Raw genomic sequence first — 19,566 nt, 5'->3', positions numbered from 1 at the left:
GCTGCTTCTGTTTTAGAATAATCAATAAATAGATTTTTATAATTTTGTTTTGTTGAGGTTTACTTACTATTATTATTATGTTATGTCATGTTGGAGAAAGTTAGCACTAGCTCTGACTACTTACGCTTTAAAGGGTGGCACTGGAAATGAAGTTCTTGTATTGCCTTTCTTTGCTTATATGGAAAATAAAATTAAGAAAAATAACTACAATGTGTAAAGCCTAAGCACCCCCAACCCTATAAAGATAAGTAAGTAGGTAAAAAATGTTAGAATTTCTATATTCTCCATTAACACCAAACACATAGATACAGGATATATATATATATATATCAAGCATCCAACAACATGCCTTATTCACTAGATAGGGAACCAACCTGAATCCATTATGCGCTTGATGAAAAGGTATGGATCTTCTTAGGCTGTAGAGGGCACCACCTTTATCTATATTCTCTCAGGCAATGGGAGTGGGAGAGAGCGGTTATGTTCTATTCAAAAGATGTAATCCAAATAACAGACACTTAGTCTTATATTTATACCCTCTATGCCTTAGGGACCATACCCTTTGGACTATTGGGCCTCACGAGTCTTAGGCCCATCATCTAAGACCCGTTATGGCTCTGGGCTCTACACATGAGGTGGCCCATACTCTAGATCATATAGAAATCATATATATATATATATATGGATAACTAAATCCTGAACAATGGTTAATATGATGTGGGTCCACATTTATTCTAACAATCTCCCACTTGGACCACATATATTAGCCAACAACATTCATGATAATACTTCATTGAGCTCATCTTTGCTATCCTATTCAAATATCCTTAAACAATCCGGTCTACTAATTATGCTAACATAGGATCAAAGCGGTTTTCGTTAATCATAATTATAACTAGACCCATCAATGATCACAACATTAACAAAATTAGTAACATGGATCAAGTATGGATGTGTAGCATGGAAATTACATAGAATGCGATCTTTAATATGTCTATTTCCAACTGGTCCTACTTTATGACTAAAAATAGTCAAATTCCACTTTCAACACTTGATGCTAACCTGCTTATGAAAGTCATCATTTCAATTCAGAGTATTCAAACAGAACAATTTTTTAAAATCAAGGTCTGTACAGATAACACAACATAATATCACATCAAGAAAACAAACACAAAATCTAAATACAAACTCCCACTATACTAGCACATCATCAATGTGTACAACACCCATATGTGTGACATGCTCATGATATACTTTGGGTGGAAAACGCTTAGTGAGAGGATCCGTAATCATGGAGTTTGTGCTTATGTGTTCAATTGATACTTGAAGATTTTGAACTCTTTCTTTCACAATCAAGAACTTGATGTCAATGTGTTTGGACTTTGACGAACTTCGATTGTTCTTAGAATACAATTCTGTGGCTTTATTATCACAGTTGATTCTCAATGGTTTCTCAATCCCATCAACAATTCGCAACTGAGTGATAAAATTATGCAACCATATCCTATGGTTTGATGCCTCGTAGCAAGCTATGAATTCTGCCTCCATGGTGGAAGAAGCAATAAGTGTTTGTTTAAAACTTTTCCATGAAATTGCTCCTCCAGCCAACATGAAGATGTAGCCTGAAGTGGATCTCCTGCTGTCAAGACATCCCGCGAAATCGGAGTCTGAATATCCAACGATCTCTAAATGACTGGATCTACGGTATGTGAGCATATAATCTTTAGTTCTTTGTAAATATCGCATAACCCGTTTTGCCTTTTTCTAGTGATCCATACCTAGGTTACTCAAATATCTGCCTAACATTCCAACAATGTACGTAATATCCGGACGCGTACAAACTTGTGCATACATGAGACTTCCTATTGCCGAGGCATAGGGAAACCTCTCCATATCCTTCTTCTCAAGTTCATTTTTTGGACGTTGGTGCAAACTAAATTTATCGCCTTTTGCCACAGGCGTGTCTCCTGGTGCACAATTGCTCATGCCAAATCTACTCAAAACTTTATCGATGTAAGCCTTTTGTGATAGCCCAAGTATACCTCTTGAACGATCCCTATAGATCTGTATACCCAGCACAAAAGATGCATCACCAAGATCCTTCATATCAAATTTACTAGACAGAAATCGCTTGGTTTCATGCAAAAGTCCCACATCACTACTTGCAAGTAGAATATCATCAACATATAGCACCAAGATCATGAATTTGCTCCCACTGAACTTGAGGTAGATGCATTAATCAACGGTGTTCTCCTTAAAACCAAATGAAGTGATCACCTAATCAAACTTCCAGTACCATTGTCGGGATGCTTGTTTTAAACCATATATGGACCTTTTTAATCTGCATACAAGTTGCTTTGAATCATTAGACTCAAAGTTCTCCGGTTGCACCATGTATATAGTTTCATCAATGTTACCATTAAGAAACGCAGTTTTAACGTCCATTTGATGTAGCTCTAAATCATAATGAGCTACAAGTGCCATGATGATTCTAAAGGAGTCTTTTGATGAAACCGGGGAAAAGGTCTCCTTATAATCAATGTCTTCCTTTTGAGTGAAACCTTTTGCGACTAGGCGTGCCTTATACCTAACAATCTTGCCTTTTGAATCCCGCTTGGTCTTAAAAATTCATTTATAACCAATCGGTTTTACACCTTCAGGCAACTCTACTAGGTCCCAAACACCATTGTCTTTCATTGATTTCATTTCATCCTTCATGGCTTCTATCCACTTTTCAGAGTCAGAACTTTGTTTGACTTGACTAACTGAAATTGGATCATCTTCCAGACCAATGTCAAAATCATGTTCTTGGAGATATACAACATAATCATCTGAAATTGTGTTTTTCCTTTCTTTAGTGGATTTTCTCAATGGCACTTGTACTTGAGGTTCTTGAGGTTGTTGAGTTCCCTCTTCATGAACTTGAATCGGTTCCATAACTTGAGCAAGAGGAATCTCAAGTGTGTCTTGAATTCCTGTTATCGACTGTACATTATGAATAGTGTCATCAAACATAATATAACCATGTCCAGTCGTAATAATAGGAATACTAACAAATTCCTTTTCAAAGACCACCTTTCTTAACGGTTCTCTCCCACTTAACTCAACATCCTCAATGAACTTAGCATTGCCCGTTTCAAAGAAGGATCTAGTTGAGGGGTCATAAAATTTGAAGCCTCTTGACCTTTCAGAATACCCTACAAAGTAGCAGCTCACTGTTCTGGAGTCCAATTTTGTTTCATTTGGCTTGTAAGGCCTAGCTTCAGCTGGACAACCCCAGACATGCAAGTGCCTAATACTAGGTTTCTTGCTAGTCCATAACTCATATAGGGTTTTGGCTACTGCTTTGCTTGGTACTTTATTCAAAATATAAACTGCAGTTTTGATGGCTTCGCCCCAAAGTGATTCCGGTAAGGTGGAATGACTGATCATTCTTCTTACCATATCCTTAAGAGTACGGTTTCGCCTTTAAGCTACACCATTTTGGCTTAGAGTCCTCGACATGGTGTATTGAGGAATGATACCACACTCCATCAAATATTTGGCGAATGACCCTGTACGTTGTTCACCGGATCCGTCATATCTACCATAATATTCACCTCCACGGTCAGATCTGACGACTTTTATTTTCTTGTTTAGTTGGTTCTCAACTTCAGCTTTAAAATTCTTGAACACATCCAATGACTTAGACTTTTCATGAATTAAATAAAGATAGCCATAACGTGAGTAATCGTCAATGAAAGTGATAAAATATTGTTGTCCATTCTAAGAAGGAGTAGGAAATGGACCACAAATGTCCGTATGTATCAATTCCAAGACATCACTGCACCTATTAGCATCCTTTTTCCTCATATTTGTTTGTTTACCCTTAATGCACTCTATACAGACTTGAAAGTATGAGAAATCAAGTGTATTAAGAATTCCTTCTGACACAAGCCTTTGAATATGTTGATTTGAAATATGACCCAAACGCCTATGCCATAACATTGATGAAATCTCATTTATTAATTTTCGCTTAATGCCATAATTACTTGAATGCAAGGTTTCATTTCCATTAGTGGCCTTTATGTTCAATTTGTATAATTTGTTTGTTAGACTACCTGTACCAATAACATTTGAATTTAGATAAAGACTAACCATTCCATTTCTAAATGAACAACAATATCCAAATTTGTCTAGACATGAAACATAAATTAAATTCCGTCTAAATGACGGTACTACAAAAGTCTCTTCCAAATCCAAAGTACATCCAGAGTCTAACTGTAATCTAAAAAGACCAATAGCCTTGACTGCAACCTTGTTGCCATTTCCCACATAGATGTATCTTTCACCATCAGTTGGCATTTAGCTCCTTAGGCAACCCTGCATAGTGACACTTATGTGAGTAGTTGCACCTGTATCTATCCACCACCAAGTGTCAGTAGGCACTACAACTAAATTAATTTCTGAACAAACAAAGTTGAGAAGTGTACCTTTCTTTTCACGCCAAGCAGCGTATTTGGTACATGTCTTCTTCATATGACCAGCCTTTTTGCAAAAGAAACAAGTGATCTCCTTATCTTGTTTCTTCTGCACCTTCTACTTTGATGTCCCAGAAACTGCAGTTTGTTTTCCTTTATTATCCCTCTTTCTTTTCTTGCTGGTACCAAATCCGTGAGATGTGGAAGCTAAGTGAGCACTTTCTATCTTCTCTTATTTCAATCTCTCTTCCTCTTGTACACATTGAGCAATAAGCTCATTCAAAATCCATTTTTCCTTTTGTGTATTGTAACTGATTTTGAATGGATTGAATTGTGTAGGCAGAGAGATCAAGACCAAGTGCACGAGTATGTCTTTCGACAACTCTAACTTTAGTGCCTTGAGTCTAGTCACAAGATTAGCCATTTCCATAATGTACTCCCTTATATTCTCTTTCCCTTTGTACCGTATGGAGACAAGCTTACTAAGAATAGTGCTTGTCTCAACCTTTTCGTTTGCAGCGAATTGGTTTGCTATTTGGTCCAAGAATGCCTTGGCTTAGGTTTCCTTAGGTATTGCACCCTTTATAGCTTTTGGAATTGAGTGTTTCATTATCATTAAATTCATGCGATTGGATCGCTCCCATTTTTCCATAGTAGACCTTTGCTCAGCAATGCTGGCATTAGTAAGATCTGGAGGGCGATCATCTCTTAATACATAGTCTAAATCCATGCACCCGAGCACGATTATTACATGCTCTTTCCATTTCTTGAAGTTTGTGCCATTAAGCACAGGAATGTTATTGACATTTGCAGATATAGAAGATGCTAAGTCCATTTTGCTTTTCGTTTTGAACAAGGTATGGATCTTCTTAGGCTGTAAAGGGCACCACCTTTATATGTATTCTCTCAGGCAATGGGAGCGGGGGAGAGCGGTTCTGTTCTATTCAAAAGATGTAATCCAAAGAATAGACACTTAGTCTTATATTTATACCCTCTATGCCTTAGGGACCATACCCTTTGGACTATTGGGCCTCGCGAGTCTTAGGCCCATCATCTAAGACCCATTATGGCTCTGGGCTCTACACATGAGGTGGCCCATACTCTAGATCAAATAGAAATTATATATATATATATATATGGATAGCTAAATCCTGAACAATGGTTAATATGATGTGGGTCCAAATTTATTTTAACAAAAAAAAAAGGTAGCGTTCATTATTGTACAATGAAATGTTCCTAGTAAAGTGATGAAAAACATGGGACTTTGTTGTTTTACCCATTTTTCTTTTGGTGGCCTCTACTGGATTTAAACTATTACAACCATCCTAGGCTGTAAAGTTTCGGACCCACAACTAGGTGCTAATGGTTCATTTAGTTGCCGCTTGTAATTGAACTTGTGATATGCCCTTATTTTCGGTATTGATTTCTAGTTTAAATGTTGAACATTTGGTTATTATAGATCATTAGGAAAGAGGCATTTTGGTAAGCTAATTTCCAAATAGGGGTCTTTAGCTTTTGATCACTACAAGGAAGAAGATATATGGTGACATTTATAACGAGTCACCATAAACATAGGGTGTCACTACAACATAGCGTCACCTTCTCCACTGACACCATAGAGGGTACCAATTGGTGACGTATTTGGAAGTGACATCAAAGTAGATAAATGGTGACCCATTCGGAAGTAACACCATATTAAATGCATCACCTTTGAGTAATGGTGTCACATCATTGTAAATTATTGTGGAAGATATGATTGCTTTTAGTTATAGATTTTTGTAATGCTTATGAATTAATAAGTAAGATTAACCTGTTTATATTTTGTCCATAAATATAACAATCATATTATATTTAACTCATTTTTCTGTAATGTTTCTGGAATAACTCATAATACATTTATCATCTAATAATATTTGTATATCAAATGTTCACAAAAAGATAGTACATCCAACATATCAAACCCATCAAAACTAAAAAAGGAAGAGTGAATACATACCAAAACATGATTTAGAAATGTTAAAGATCCCAAGATTCATGTATACCTCCATTCATAAGCATAAAACCGGCTAACTATAAAATGACATAAAAGTCCCATCTAAAAATCTAAATTTCTCAGTACTAATTAAAGTAACATTTATGTCCTACAACGTATGACATAAGAGTTGCATTTAAAAACCCAAAATCTTGTTGCCTTCTTCTTTCTTTTTATTCTCCATTCCACCATCCCAAAAGTGTATACCTGCATTTCATAGTTTAATGAGTTTTATAGATTTTTATTGAAGAAAATAAACATGGATCGATGTTATCATAAATGAACAAATCTAAGAACTATTTTTTTTCTTTTTTTTTTTCAAATAGAAACATTATTCAAAGAACCTATGGAAAGATTCAAGTAGTAGCTAAAGGACTCTCCATGCATGGTGATCATGATGCATCAACATGATTCATGGTTAGTTGTAGCATAAAAGTAGCCCATTCTCCTCTAATTTCATCGAATTCTACTTGAGAATATGATTCATATATTTTAAACAATGTTTGCTTAAAGATGAAGTGGTCATACAAGGAAAAGGTTGAACTGATTTAATAGAAAATCATCACTATCCTAAGATGTGAGTCTTGCTTATTTGGACACAAGTTTAAACAATGTTTTAAAAATTATTTACATAAAGATGACATAACATAATTTTATTTTTAATTTTTTTAAAACAAACATTTGTGGATAGTTGTTGTATACTCTTTAACATTTCCTTTACTACAAATTAACCTTAGAAGCTAGGTAGTTAATTTTTTTATAAGGTTTATGAGTTTCGTTATAAAAATTATTGCTAATAAGAATGGATTTGTTGGAGCCCTTAATTTTTATTGGGCATATATATGTGATATTGTGGTTCTAATACCAATTCATTGGATTGAAATGATTGAATTACATAAAAGATAACCAAAAGAAATAAAATAGGAGAAAATTATTGACTTTTATCAATTTTCTTGAGTATTACACAACCTTTTATTTAATTCATATTTATAAAAAATTATTTATATATATTTCACTCAAACTAAAAATATTCTATTTTTAAAAAAATCAAAATTAAATAAAAATGTTGATTTCATTAGGCGTACCAGAAGTTAAGCTGAAAACTGGTTGGGAGATACAGGTGATCAAAGTAAAAAACTTGCAATCTCTGAGTGATGCGGTAGTACAGTGTAGAAGTCAACCAAGAATGATGCCACCATTGCTCCTACACCCAACTTGGTGAGCCAATAGGTGGACCTTAGCAATGCTACGACCATGGAGTAAAACAAAAGCACATGTACTTTCAGGTTAATCACATTTTCTTATCAGATCAAGTAATTTGAAGGAGAAAGATTGTACCTGTGGTTTTCTTGCAAGTTCTGTAGTTGTTGCCTTAAAATTGCTGCTTCTCTCTGCCAAAACTAGCAGAAGTGCAATGGCACGTATTAAGGTATGGAAATATATAAGATACTTGCTACCACTATGACTAAATAGAAAAATAAATACTTTTTAAGTTCCAACCTCCATGAATTTGACATTATAGAAATAAGATAAATTCTGAATCTACATTTTTTTTATGTAATTCTGTTATCCCTTTTGATCAATAGAAAAAAAAAGGGAAAAGGATAAGCTTACAAAACTTAATTAATGTGAGGACAACCTGATATGATAAAGTTAGTATATTGAAACCACTTAAAGAAATGAGCCAAGCTACTAAAGTATTTGTTTTGCAATCCAGGGCTTTTGTACTAATAACAATATATATGTTTTTTTTTTTATGTGAATTTTTTGGTAATTACATTTCAAATTCCTTTTGTCAATATTCTTTAAAGGTGTTTGTTGATTATAAAATTTTAATATGATCAATCAGTAGTGCAAGTTTTTGGATTTTATTTATGCATAATGGAAACTTGGCATAACAAAAACCATGTTGTGTTATAAACTGATCAGTAGGCGGCTCATGTTTTTGCCAGGATTCACAGGTGAAGGAACATGCATCATGCATATAAAGTCATTTCATGTCAATATGTAAATGTGGAAGACAATGTGGTTGGGTTTGGTTTTCATATGCAACATCCAATTCCCATATTGTTATATCATAGTGTTCACAAGCATCTTGCAATCTGCATAAACAACATAATACAAACTTTTGATGGTTTACCAGTGACTTTTCTCTTATTTCATTGTTATGACTAACACATCCTAAAATAATGGTTATACTTGGGCATCTCTTTGTTTTCCAAGTTTTAGTCTTTTGCAGTTCCCTTAATATATTAGAATTTTATGTTTATAATGGTTATAATATGTCTTGTTGGATGGTCCTATAGAGCAGGTTTTTAGAGTGTGCGGCGGTGCTAATTTACATTTTCTATGCATGAAACTGGATATTAAGATGATTTTTCCTGGACATTGGAAGAGTCTCAACTTCATAATCTGTTATGCTTTCACACAGTTTCAACTTTCTATTATGTGATGCTTAAGCATAGTCATTAGGAGAAACTTATCTTTTCTCTCGGTGCTCTTCTTTATTTTAAACTTTGAAAGTTCATTTTCTTGACTTTTTCTTTTTTATTTTTGATAGGCTAAATAAATGCTACGACCTGCTTCTAGTTGTTAGTCAGTGCAGTATAAAAATGACACAATACAACAGCTAGAGAGAGCACCACAACCATGGAATCTGACACAACAAATGCTTAAAAATCTGGCATGTCGCTTAAAATGGCCATGCCGTCACTATCACTATACCCTCCGGGCAGTATAAAACTTGCAGCGAAGGATACAGTGGCGATTAATAGTAACAAATTTCCTCAAAATCATCACGCAGATTAATCCAAATAATGGATTTGAAGATTCTGTGACAACCCCAAACGGCCTCTTAAATATAATGGAACAGAAAAATCATTCCAAACAGAAAAATCATTCCTTTTTTTTTTTTCTCTCTCGTTTTTTAGAATGGATGAAGATTATGTGGTAGTATATCTTAAATAAAATCTGTACCTATCGTTCTCACACAAATACATATTAAAAATCATTCATTTTTTCTTGTTTTCCACTTGTTTTTATGGAGTTGATCGTGTGTTTGGTTCAGATTAAAAAATCAATTAATCTACAGATTTTTTCTTCTATGCTAGAACTTTAAACCTAAGTTTTTGTTCCCTACAACTCAAAAAAACGCAGTTCATAAAAACCATAATACATAAATGTTAAAACAATCAATAAAATGACATTAATAAAAGAAAAAAGATGATAGATCTAAGAGATTTTGGCTTACCTAGGAGTCCACAAAGAGAAGAATGTCGGTTGTGAGCGTGTTGACAATGGGTGAGAGAAAAGGTAGAAGAAGATTATGATTTTAATTATATATAGGGTTTGTATACTGAGATTTTTTGGATTGTGGGTGTCATGTGGAAACAATGGGCTTTTTATATATTGGCCCTCATTATTAATTCTAAAAGTGGGCTCAAGTAGGCTCATTAAGTTATAATACTTAAAAAAAATTATTTTATATAATATCACTTTCCGAAAAATGACACTATTAATATAAAACTAACACCATCTAACTACATCAATCGAAGATTTTTAATATGATGTGTCACCTTTATTAATTATAAACCTTATGGTGTCATTATTTTAAAAGTGACACCATAAATAGTGACACCATAAATTATTTTTGTAGTAGTGGATACTGCTCTAATTAAACTCCAGGCACTTTAGACATTATACGGTAGGAATTATGGGTTTATGGCCAACTATTTTTTGGGATACAATTTCCTACTCGAAACATGGTGCTGCATTTTCCTTTATTTGAGAGGATTTCTTTTCATTAGTTTTCTCAAGGACTCGGATTTTTCTTGAATTATCTCTCTGGTTAGTATCAAGAGCTGAAGATGGTCGTGGTAGGAAATAACCGGTAGAGTTTGAAGCTTAGCTACTTTTTATTTGATTAGGTTATGTTTTAGAGATTCTGGATAATTTCCTCTTCTGTAGTTTGTTGCTTAATTAATCTCAAATTAGATGGTAACACCTCAAAACAACCTGGCCTCTTTTACAGTTTGATCTCCAGTGTGGTTCTAAAAGCACTAGGTGCATAGAAGTACTAGGTGGCTATTAGTATTGGTGGGTCCAAATGATCCAGCTGGAGATATTGCTCCTGACGTAGAATGTGCTCTTCAATATTGCTTTGAAAGTCCATACATTTGCTTCCCACCTTAAGATTTTTAGGATAAGAGTTGCACAAAGGGGTTCAGGATGGCACAACTTTCTTTTAGGAATGGAGAGAGGTTTTGCTCGAGAAGATATAGGTGGAAAGTTTTGGCCCTACTTGGTATAGATTTCTTTATGTTATATTTCCTTCCATATCATTTTAATGAGATTTTAATTATTATTATTTTTTTTCAAATGAGTCAAAAAAATTGAAAAAAAAAAGTAAAGAAAACTTATGACATGAATAAATTTGTGATTCATGGGATACGCATATCCCATATCTTAACATAGGATTATTACATTCAATATAGAGGGATAAAAAAAGAGATTTAATAGGTCATCTTATAATTTATCTTATTCTATGTTTGGTTAAACAAAAACATAATATATGATCCTATCCCATCATCAATTAAATATATAATAGGATATGTTATTCTTTTTTTTTTATCTTATTTCATGTTATACGCAATCAATCAAACATAGTCATAATTCATCTACATTTTTAGTCAAGACAGCTTTGCCGAGTCACAAAGAAAATGTTGCAGGATATTAGTAGAATTACTGCTGCTACTACTACTACTACTACTGTTACAACCATCATCATTGAAGTATACCTTTCTTGATTTAGTATACATGGACAGAGCCCTAGAACTTACCAGTATTTAAAACTCTATTTTTGAGTTGGTTTCCAGATTATTAGTTGGTACTGAAGGCTGTCAGCTACCAACCATTGGAAGGAAAAAGTTAGCAGGCTGTTGGGACCACTACTGGTTAAGGCACCTAGCTTGGTAACTTGATCAAACCGACAAGCTATGTGAATGTAACATCCATTAAAAAAATTTCTTGCAATTTTTTTTTTCCTTTTTCCTTAAAATGAAAATTCAAAATGTTCACAGGATCAGCACTCTATAACCCTTTAAATGTGGTACTGGATCTATTTTACAACCAACTGGTAGGAAGTTTTTCATGGAACCATATGGTTAACATTTACAATTCTAGGTGTCTGTATTTTGTGCAGGATTATATGACAATTGGGGGAGGGTTAGGGTGGCATTTAAGACCATGCGTCTGGATGTTACGGACTGAGATACTGGGTCTGCAACCCTATGTGCCAATTCCTCAACTGTCTTATTCCATAAAAGGAACTCTACCTGCAAGGGAACCAAGTGCAGTTGCAAGTTGGTGTCGTTGGCTCGACCACATTCTTTGAACTCACGCTGGAATCTACAGTGTTCGGCTCCACTTTACACATACTTTAAAGAAATATAAATTATCTTTTCAACTGAAATGCCAGCTCATGGAAAAAATTTGCTGCTGTGACAGGGCTTCATATTAGATATGGCAGTGTGGTGGGTGTAGTTAAAGAGACCACTTGCTGCCACCTTTGGTGCCTGAAGAGGAGAAAAGAAATGTAAGGACCACATCTTGTAAACAAAAGATTCATGCATGTAACTAGACACAGGCTCCCACCACTACGGATTCTAAAATGTAAGATTATGATGGAATAGACAGGTTGATCAGTCATTGTTTGATGCGGCCAATTGCTACCAAGGAGCTATAAAACTTTTTCTTTGATGGTTTCCAAATGATCTTTGGCTAAGATGTTAGTACTCGGGCATCTCAGCTGCGGCCAATTGCTACCAAGGAGCTATAAAACTTTTTCTTTGATGGTTTCCAAATGAACTTTGGCTAAGATGTTAGTACTCGGGCATCTCAGCTTAAGAGGTAGGTCAACCAAGCTAAATGAAATAGATTAAAAGTGTGTTTGACAGTGATTCTAGAAAATGTTTCTAACATTTCAAACACTTGTAAATTTTTATCTTTTAAATATTAGAAGAGCTAAAAACACTTCCTAAAATCACTATTAATCGTACTCTAAGTATAGAATAGTGTTTCTCAAATCTAGTCTCCTAAAGCAAATGGATATTTAAAACAACAAAAGAGATTCTAAAAAATAATCTCTTGAAACTCAGCTTGGATTGACTAGATTTTTAGGGTAGCCAATTTTGAAACAGGGGAAAAGGATTATAAAAGTTAATTTGTACAAATGCATGCAAGGAAGTACAGCAAAGTTAGCATTGATAAGGATATGCATTAGGCACATATTGTAGCTTTTTTTAATTAAAAGGTTATGAGAAAATAAATAATTGTTGAGGATTGAAAGGAGGATATGACTTTTTAGATGGAGCAGAGTGGCAAAATAATTTATATAGTTGACTTCAAGCGGTTGATTGAGATTAAGTTGTGATGGGTTGAGTGCTTGTTGCATTCTGTACTTGTTAAATGACATCGGAACTAATCCAATTGACATGGGATTTTGTCTACCTTTTTTCTCCCCATAACTTCTCTGTGCTCCCTATGGAAGAAAGAGACCCAAAGTGTCAAGATGCAGCCTCCTTGAAAGTGAATAGTATGGGGAATAGATGAGGCAACTTGCAAAAGAACAAAGCTAGGTTGGTCGGTTGGTTGGTGTTATATTAGAAAGTGAGGGCAACCCAGTCTTCTTTCAAGAAAAAGGAATGGAACATGGCAGAGAACAAGAAACAGGGGGAAGGAGACAAGAATTAAGCTCACCAACCAACCAAACACTAGGCAGTCTTGTCCGGCTGCATTCACATTGATGCTTCAAAAATATTTTTCACCCTAGGTTCCTCACAGCCTTAGTGCCTAATTTCTTCTATTTTATTCCTAGAAACCAAACATTTCTAGCCATTACTATGCAGATTTCAACACTAAACATGTTCTTGCTCTAGGGCCAATTAAGAGATGTCTAAGGATAAGCTATGATTACATTTCTATGTGTAATAAATTAACCACGCAATTAAAAGGAACAAAGGTGGCCTCCAAAAAAAATGCCTCAAAAGACTTGAAGTAGAAAGAGAAATAAAGAAAAGGGAAGACGATGACTTCGTAAAAATTACATTTGTAGGTATCATTTTTCAATTGTTATAAGCAAGGATGAAAATATCGGTAATTACAGATATATCGGAGATATATCAATGGATATTTTGGAAAAAAATATCGATAAACCTAAAATTAATCAAAATTTATAAAAATATAAGAAAAACTTTATAAAAATGTAATTAGAAATATAATGATATTTTTAAGTTGTTTTATTAAATAATTTGATATATGTATAATATGATTTATCATATTTGATAATAATATCGTATGCATCGATAAAAATATGAATTTTATAAGTGTACATTTATTATTAAATTACATCAAATATTATTTCATAATAATATTATGATATTTGATTATAATATGTCTAATTTTAAAATATATATTAATATTAAAATTATAATTCATTTAGTTCAATTGTATTAAATAATATAAAATAAATTGTGATATATGTACACTTTTTTAATAATTAATTAATTATTAATGATATTAAAAACACTATGAAAAAAATTATTATGATAATTTTTATATTTTTGGTAATCAATTAAAAGAATTTTTTGCATTTAATTATAAAATAATTATAATTAATTTACTTTTTAAAATATTCTTGTAATATTTTTTTATATAATGACTTTAAATATATGTATGTTTAGTGCATAATATTTACGAAGGGGTCGGCTTGACCTAATGGTAAGTGAGTTGAACCTCAAACCTTTTGGTTTGGAATTCAAATCCCCTCAATAGCAAAAGGGCATTTTTTGAGGCACTATAGCGCATTTGACCTGACCATATGATATATTGGGAAAACGCCATATCGCATCGCCCATTTTTGGGGATTTCGGGACCCGTGTTGACCATATGATATATCGGCGGGAAAACATCATATCGCATCGCCGATTTTTGGGTATTTCTCTCGAAATTTCACCGGATTGATATTTCTCCATGAACATGATATATCGCCGACATATCATAAAATTTTCTTCCATAGTTATTAGTGTTTTTCTCTTGACCATCATCAATTAATCTCAAAAGCTTTTTGTTACACTAGTATGTGAGCTTTCCGTACAAGTTGGTAGAAGAAGTGTTTTCCTAGTTCTTTTTTGTTGGAATTCTTTCTGTTTATCATTCAGAAGATACATTGGAACAAAATTTCCTTCACTGTTTAATGAGGATGACTAAACAGTCCAATTGTTTTCAGGTTTTCTGTATTGGCTATTTTCTAGATTTTCCATGAAAAAAATTGTGCCCATGCTCTTAGTCCTTATAATTCTTATTCTCTCTGTCGATGTTGGTTTTATTCCTTAGTTTAGTAGAAAAATAGAAGTTTATTCTAAACCCATAAGTGAACTGTAACTATCACAAACTGACAAGGGAAAGGACCATGCCAACCATCCACTTCTCCCTTGAGCATGTGAATTCCTGACCTTGTCCCAAGTGACAGAAACTCGTCTATATAATCCCGGCCCGGACCAGAATGAAACCAATGTCGTCAAGTTTCTCTTGATACCTAATATTCCCTTTTCATGAATATGGAGAGCGCGCGGGAAGATGATTCATTCAACAGTAAAAAAGAAGCAGAAACTCATTAGATCTTCAAAACAAAGAAAGATTGATAAGCTACGCAAGATCATTCCTGGATGTGAGGAGGTTGATATTGAGCTCGAAATGCAAGTAGCTATCCTCAAGACACTCTCAAAACTCCATGGGGTTTGATCAAAACTCCTCATTAACCCCTTAACCACTTCAAACATCTACTTTGACCTCTTGTAATGCCAGGCAAATGAGCATTTTCTTGATGTTGTCTCTTTTATTTTGTAGGGAAAAGAAGCATCCTCTGATTCGCATTGTAATTCATAGTTGCTTCCAGTTGTGATGTATCTCCTGCAAATTACTAATTTTCAGCTATCTACTGCTGATATGAAGTCTGCTATAAAAACTGTGCCCCCACTTTGTATATGATTATAATTTTCTTTCCTTCCCATCTTACGTTTCTTCTTTCTCCCTCAAAATACTCCATCGCTATTACTTGCTTGTCTATTGGTTTATTTTTTGTCCTTGTACAGCTTTAAATTCTTGTCCTCCATCAGCCCTTTGAGATTAATTTAATTTTCATTTTGCATTTTCGGTCACATTTTAGTTCCATGTTCAATCATTTTAGTGATCTGTTTTTCACCAAAAACTGTTTTTTCCATGATCCATCAGTTAATGCAATTGGGCTTCAAACTTAGGATTCGGTGAGTGGCCTATTATCTCTTTGCTTTTGGGCATGTGGCCCAAGTCTGGCTTCTGTATACCCTTTTTATTCTACTTAATTCTTTAGATTCCCTAGTCTCATCAAATCTCAATTCTTTTATTAATCCATTCTCTATTTGTTGTGGAATTTACCTTATTTCAAGTTTTTCTTGCAAAATGAAATTTGATTAGCATATCTCATATGAAGTTCTTGTTTCCATATAATAATAATACAATATAAGGTACCAACCTCTACCATCAAATGATTCATATGTTGAATGAGAGTGAGTGAATATAATTAAGCATATAGTTACACAATTAAAGTACAAATATAGAAAATTAAGATGGCGGCAACACATGGTGAATGAAGATTAACCTTTGTTTTAGGATTTATAAAATTGAAGTTCATATCTTGTGAAAGAAGTAGAGAAGGTCAACATATGATTAACTGTCGTAGCCCATATCTTGTAAAGATGATAATCGTCCCCCATGTCTAGCTTAATTGTCCCACAATTTGTCGTTAACACGATTAGATAACATGTATTCCTTTCATCAGCTTCAGAGTCATCATAAAGCTCCGCATGTAGGTCCTGTATAATACCTAAAACCAAATCAAGATTGATTAGTACAGTGAAGTTTCCTTCATCACTAATTCACATTATGTGAAGTTACTGGCCCACACAATTGAAGGAGTAGAATTGGTTTTAATGAGAGATGGGGAATTAAAGAGAAATAAAAGACTCACTTTCCTTCTTTCTTGAAAAAGTATTCATCAGATTCAGCTTCCTTATCTTGAGAATAACCTGCAATCATATATGAATTTTTAAGAATATTTTAACCGAAAGATAAAAGAAAAAGGCAAAAGGAAAAGATTAGACCTTGGCTTGGCTGTTTAGGATGATGGACACTGACCTCAGCAAGCACCTCCCTGCTCAATAAACAAAACAGAATTAGTAACAAAAAGAAAAAAGACACTCAAAAGATGAACTTGTGATCACAAGAGTCTTGAGGGCTTAATCATGTTGTCCCAAGTGGGTGAGAGACACTTCTAAAACAAAAAATTTCTTAGAAGTCAGTAAGATTATCCTCGCTTAGTGCTGATGTGAATTGTTTGGCTTTATTTTCTAAGTTGAAAATCAATCCATTGTTAATAGAGCTAAATAATCCATCTAAAATTTGATGTTATTTCTAGTGGTTTCATATTCTTTAAATTATAACCCTTATATGCTTGAAAGTCAATCCCAAATATTAGTTTCAATAAATAAAATTAATTTTTAAAACCCTCGTCGTTTAGCTCTGCCTACTTTGAGATGATCCATGTAAAATTAATGTACCGTCTGATGTATGGAATGTGAGTTGAGCGCCCTTAGCAAGCATCGATCTATGCTTTTCCAAATCAGAGTCCAATTCGTTGCTTTCCTCTATAGGCAACACTGGTGCACTTCCATTCAATCTGTTCTTGTACCCTGCTCTTCCTTTGAGGGTTGCTGCTCCTTTCAATGCTACAACAACAAAAAGTCAAGCAAAACATATATTAATTAAGCTTAAAACGGGAAAGGAAAATTGCAACATGTTGATAGCTTTCATTTTCTGTGGCAATGGATCATGGACCAATACGAATAGCTTTTGGTCCATGGTCCATGTACCCTTTGGGTTTGTCTTCTAGAGTCAGGTTTAATCCCACGGCATTAAATCTTCACTCTGAATCGGGGTTAACAGGATCATTCCGCAAGTTTAATTATCTAATACTTTACGGTATGGGAAGTGAGAGGAAAGGTTGATTACATGTTGCAGCAGCAGCTGTGAGTGTTAAGATGTCACTTGCACTTGTGCCACTCATGGCTGAACACATCACAGTGCTGAGCTGCTCCCGCTTCGCTCCCATGGCTTCCGCCACTTGTGCACACTGGGCTGCCACCAAAGCAGCTGCAGATGCCACTGCAGATTCCTTGGTGGCGTTGGAATGATCTTGTTTCGGGTTTTCTGCTGCAATGGCTGCTAGTGCTGCTGCAACGCCCGCCACTGATATTGCTGCGTATACTTCAGCTCTTTGCAGCCTGTCCTCTTCTTTTCTCTTTAGCTTTATGTCTTTGAACCATTTTTTGATTGAAATATTGCTCCCAAGTGGCATTATTTTCCATGAAATCTGCATGAAAAAGTTTTATAATATTTCTGGGCAAAGTATGACCAAATGAACCATACATCTAGAAGTATAAAATTATGTACCAAAGAAAAAACATAAGGACTCCAATGGAAAATTATGTACCCATTTCTTTCGGAAATAGCTGTTGTAGTTCAATTCTGGATGCATTGCCTGCTGCATCCATATCCACGACTGAAGGAAAAAAAAAGGACCAAAAAAAAAAAGAAGGTAAATTTATTATGAATTTTGGGTGTCTTAATTTGAATATGTGATTGTTAGTAGGCAGTCATTACCTTCACGTCATTGGTTTTCCATGGGGGTGGAGACTTGATACCTGCATCATCCATCTTAACACTGTTGTCCATCTTCTGCAATTTCATAAATTTAATTTCAGTTCATAAAATAAAATACATAAAATATCTATCAAGATCTACAGTAATTCAACTCACAGGGAAAGGAGCTTTGGTATCATTTCCAAATTTCTTAATTGGATTATCCAGGATAACCACTGATTGGTCTTGTAGCTCTGGTTGGATAGCTTGAACTGCAAAGTTGCACCAAGCACGTGATAGAAAATCCATGGTCTCTGGATGCGCTTCAGAGATTGTTGGCTTGAAATCCGGATCCATGCAATTTGAAAGCTAAAAATTAATTGAGACTTGAGCTTAACAGGATGAAAAAAGGGCTCTCAGTTTCAGATATAAATAACCCTCAACATACAGGTGCCCTTAAATCACCATCCTATCCTTCAAAGTGGGCTCTCAATATATAGATATATATATATATACGGTCCATATCCCTCTAGAAAGTGGTTAGTATATGAGGAGTTGGGATAATCTGATCGATTAGGACAGGAGGAGAGGAACAAAACATCGTCCCTACATCATTACCATCGTGCCACCGAAGGGATCATCTTCAATGAAGTGATCATACATGTGTAGAAATGAAGCCATAAAGGGAAGTGACTAGTGAGTACAGCTTCTCTTTGTGCTCTCATCAAGACCCAGGAGTCCCTTAAAAAAGAAATCAGAAAAAGATGAGATGCTACAGTTGGAAAGGGTAATCAGTACCACCTTTGGATATTTATATATTATACACTTGGAGTTAGAAACAAGAGGACCCTCTAGATGTCAAAAGTGTTATAGATAAACAGATTTTGATTGGAGGGAGCCCCCAAGATTCAATGAGAGAGAACACATGCTAACCACTATAGAAGCATGCATAGTTATAGGATAAAATCATAGAGAGAATTGGAGGCCCCTTCCTTTAGCATCTTTAAATTCAAACCAGAAATTTAAGCTAAGCATGAAGAACTTCAAGATTATCAAATGAAAAATTACTTGTGAGAGCTTCCCAGCAGGACCACCATGCACCTTAACAACCCTAAACACTAGACAGATGGAGAGAGGGAGATGTATAGATGCGTGAACTGTGAGATCATATTATAGCCAAGCATGCACTTGTGGGGTCGACATTGATAATAGACATGTATCATTGTAGTTAAGCTTTGTTTCATAATTAGAATAAAACATTTCTTGATTAAGAAATTGTTTAATTAATAATCACGATTAGCTTCAGCTTTTTCTATTAAATAGTGCTATGGAAATTAGTTG

The 19,566-nt window shown here is 34.5% G+C and overlaps 1 protein-coding gene across 1 annotated transcript; it reads right to left on the bottom strand.

Annotated features, from left to right (window-relative positions):
• Nucleotides 1-16,193: 16,193 nt before the first annotated feature.
• On the bottom strand, nucleotides 16,194-18,888 carry LOC100265570 (VAN3-binding protein). Its single transcript, XM_059740562.1, is given in 9 exon segments — nucleotides 16,194-16,411; nucleotides 16,556-16,613; nucleotides 16,689-16,738; nucleotides 17,145-17,312; nucleotides 17,596-17,956; nucleotides 18,077-18,145; nucleotides 18,247-18,318; nucleotides 18,388-18,594; nucleotides 18,844-18,888. Coding segments are annotated over 9 exon segments (1,248 nt in total).
• Nucleotides 18,889-19,566: the final 678 nt, after the last annotated feature.

Source organism: Vitis vinifera, chromosome 11, assembly GCF_030704535.1.
Source record: "Vitis vinifera cultivar Pinot Noir 40024 chromosome 11, ASM3070453v1".
Lineage (NCBI taxonomy): Eukaryota > Viridiplantae > Streptophyta > Magnoliopsida > Vitales > Vitaceae > Vitis > Vitis vinifera.
The sequence above is the reverse complement of the archived record's forward strand: the minus strand, read 5'-3'. Positions and strand labels throughout refer to the sequence as shown.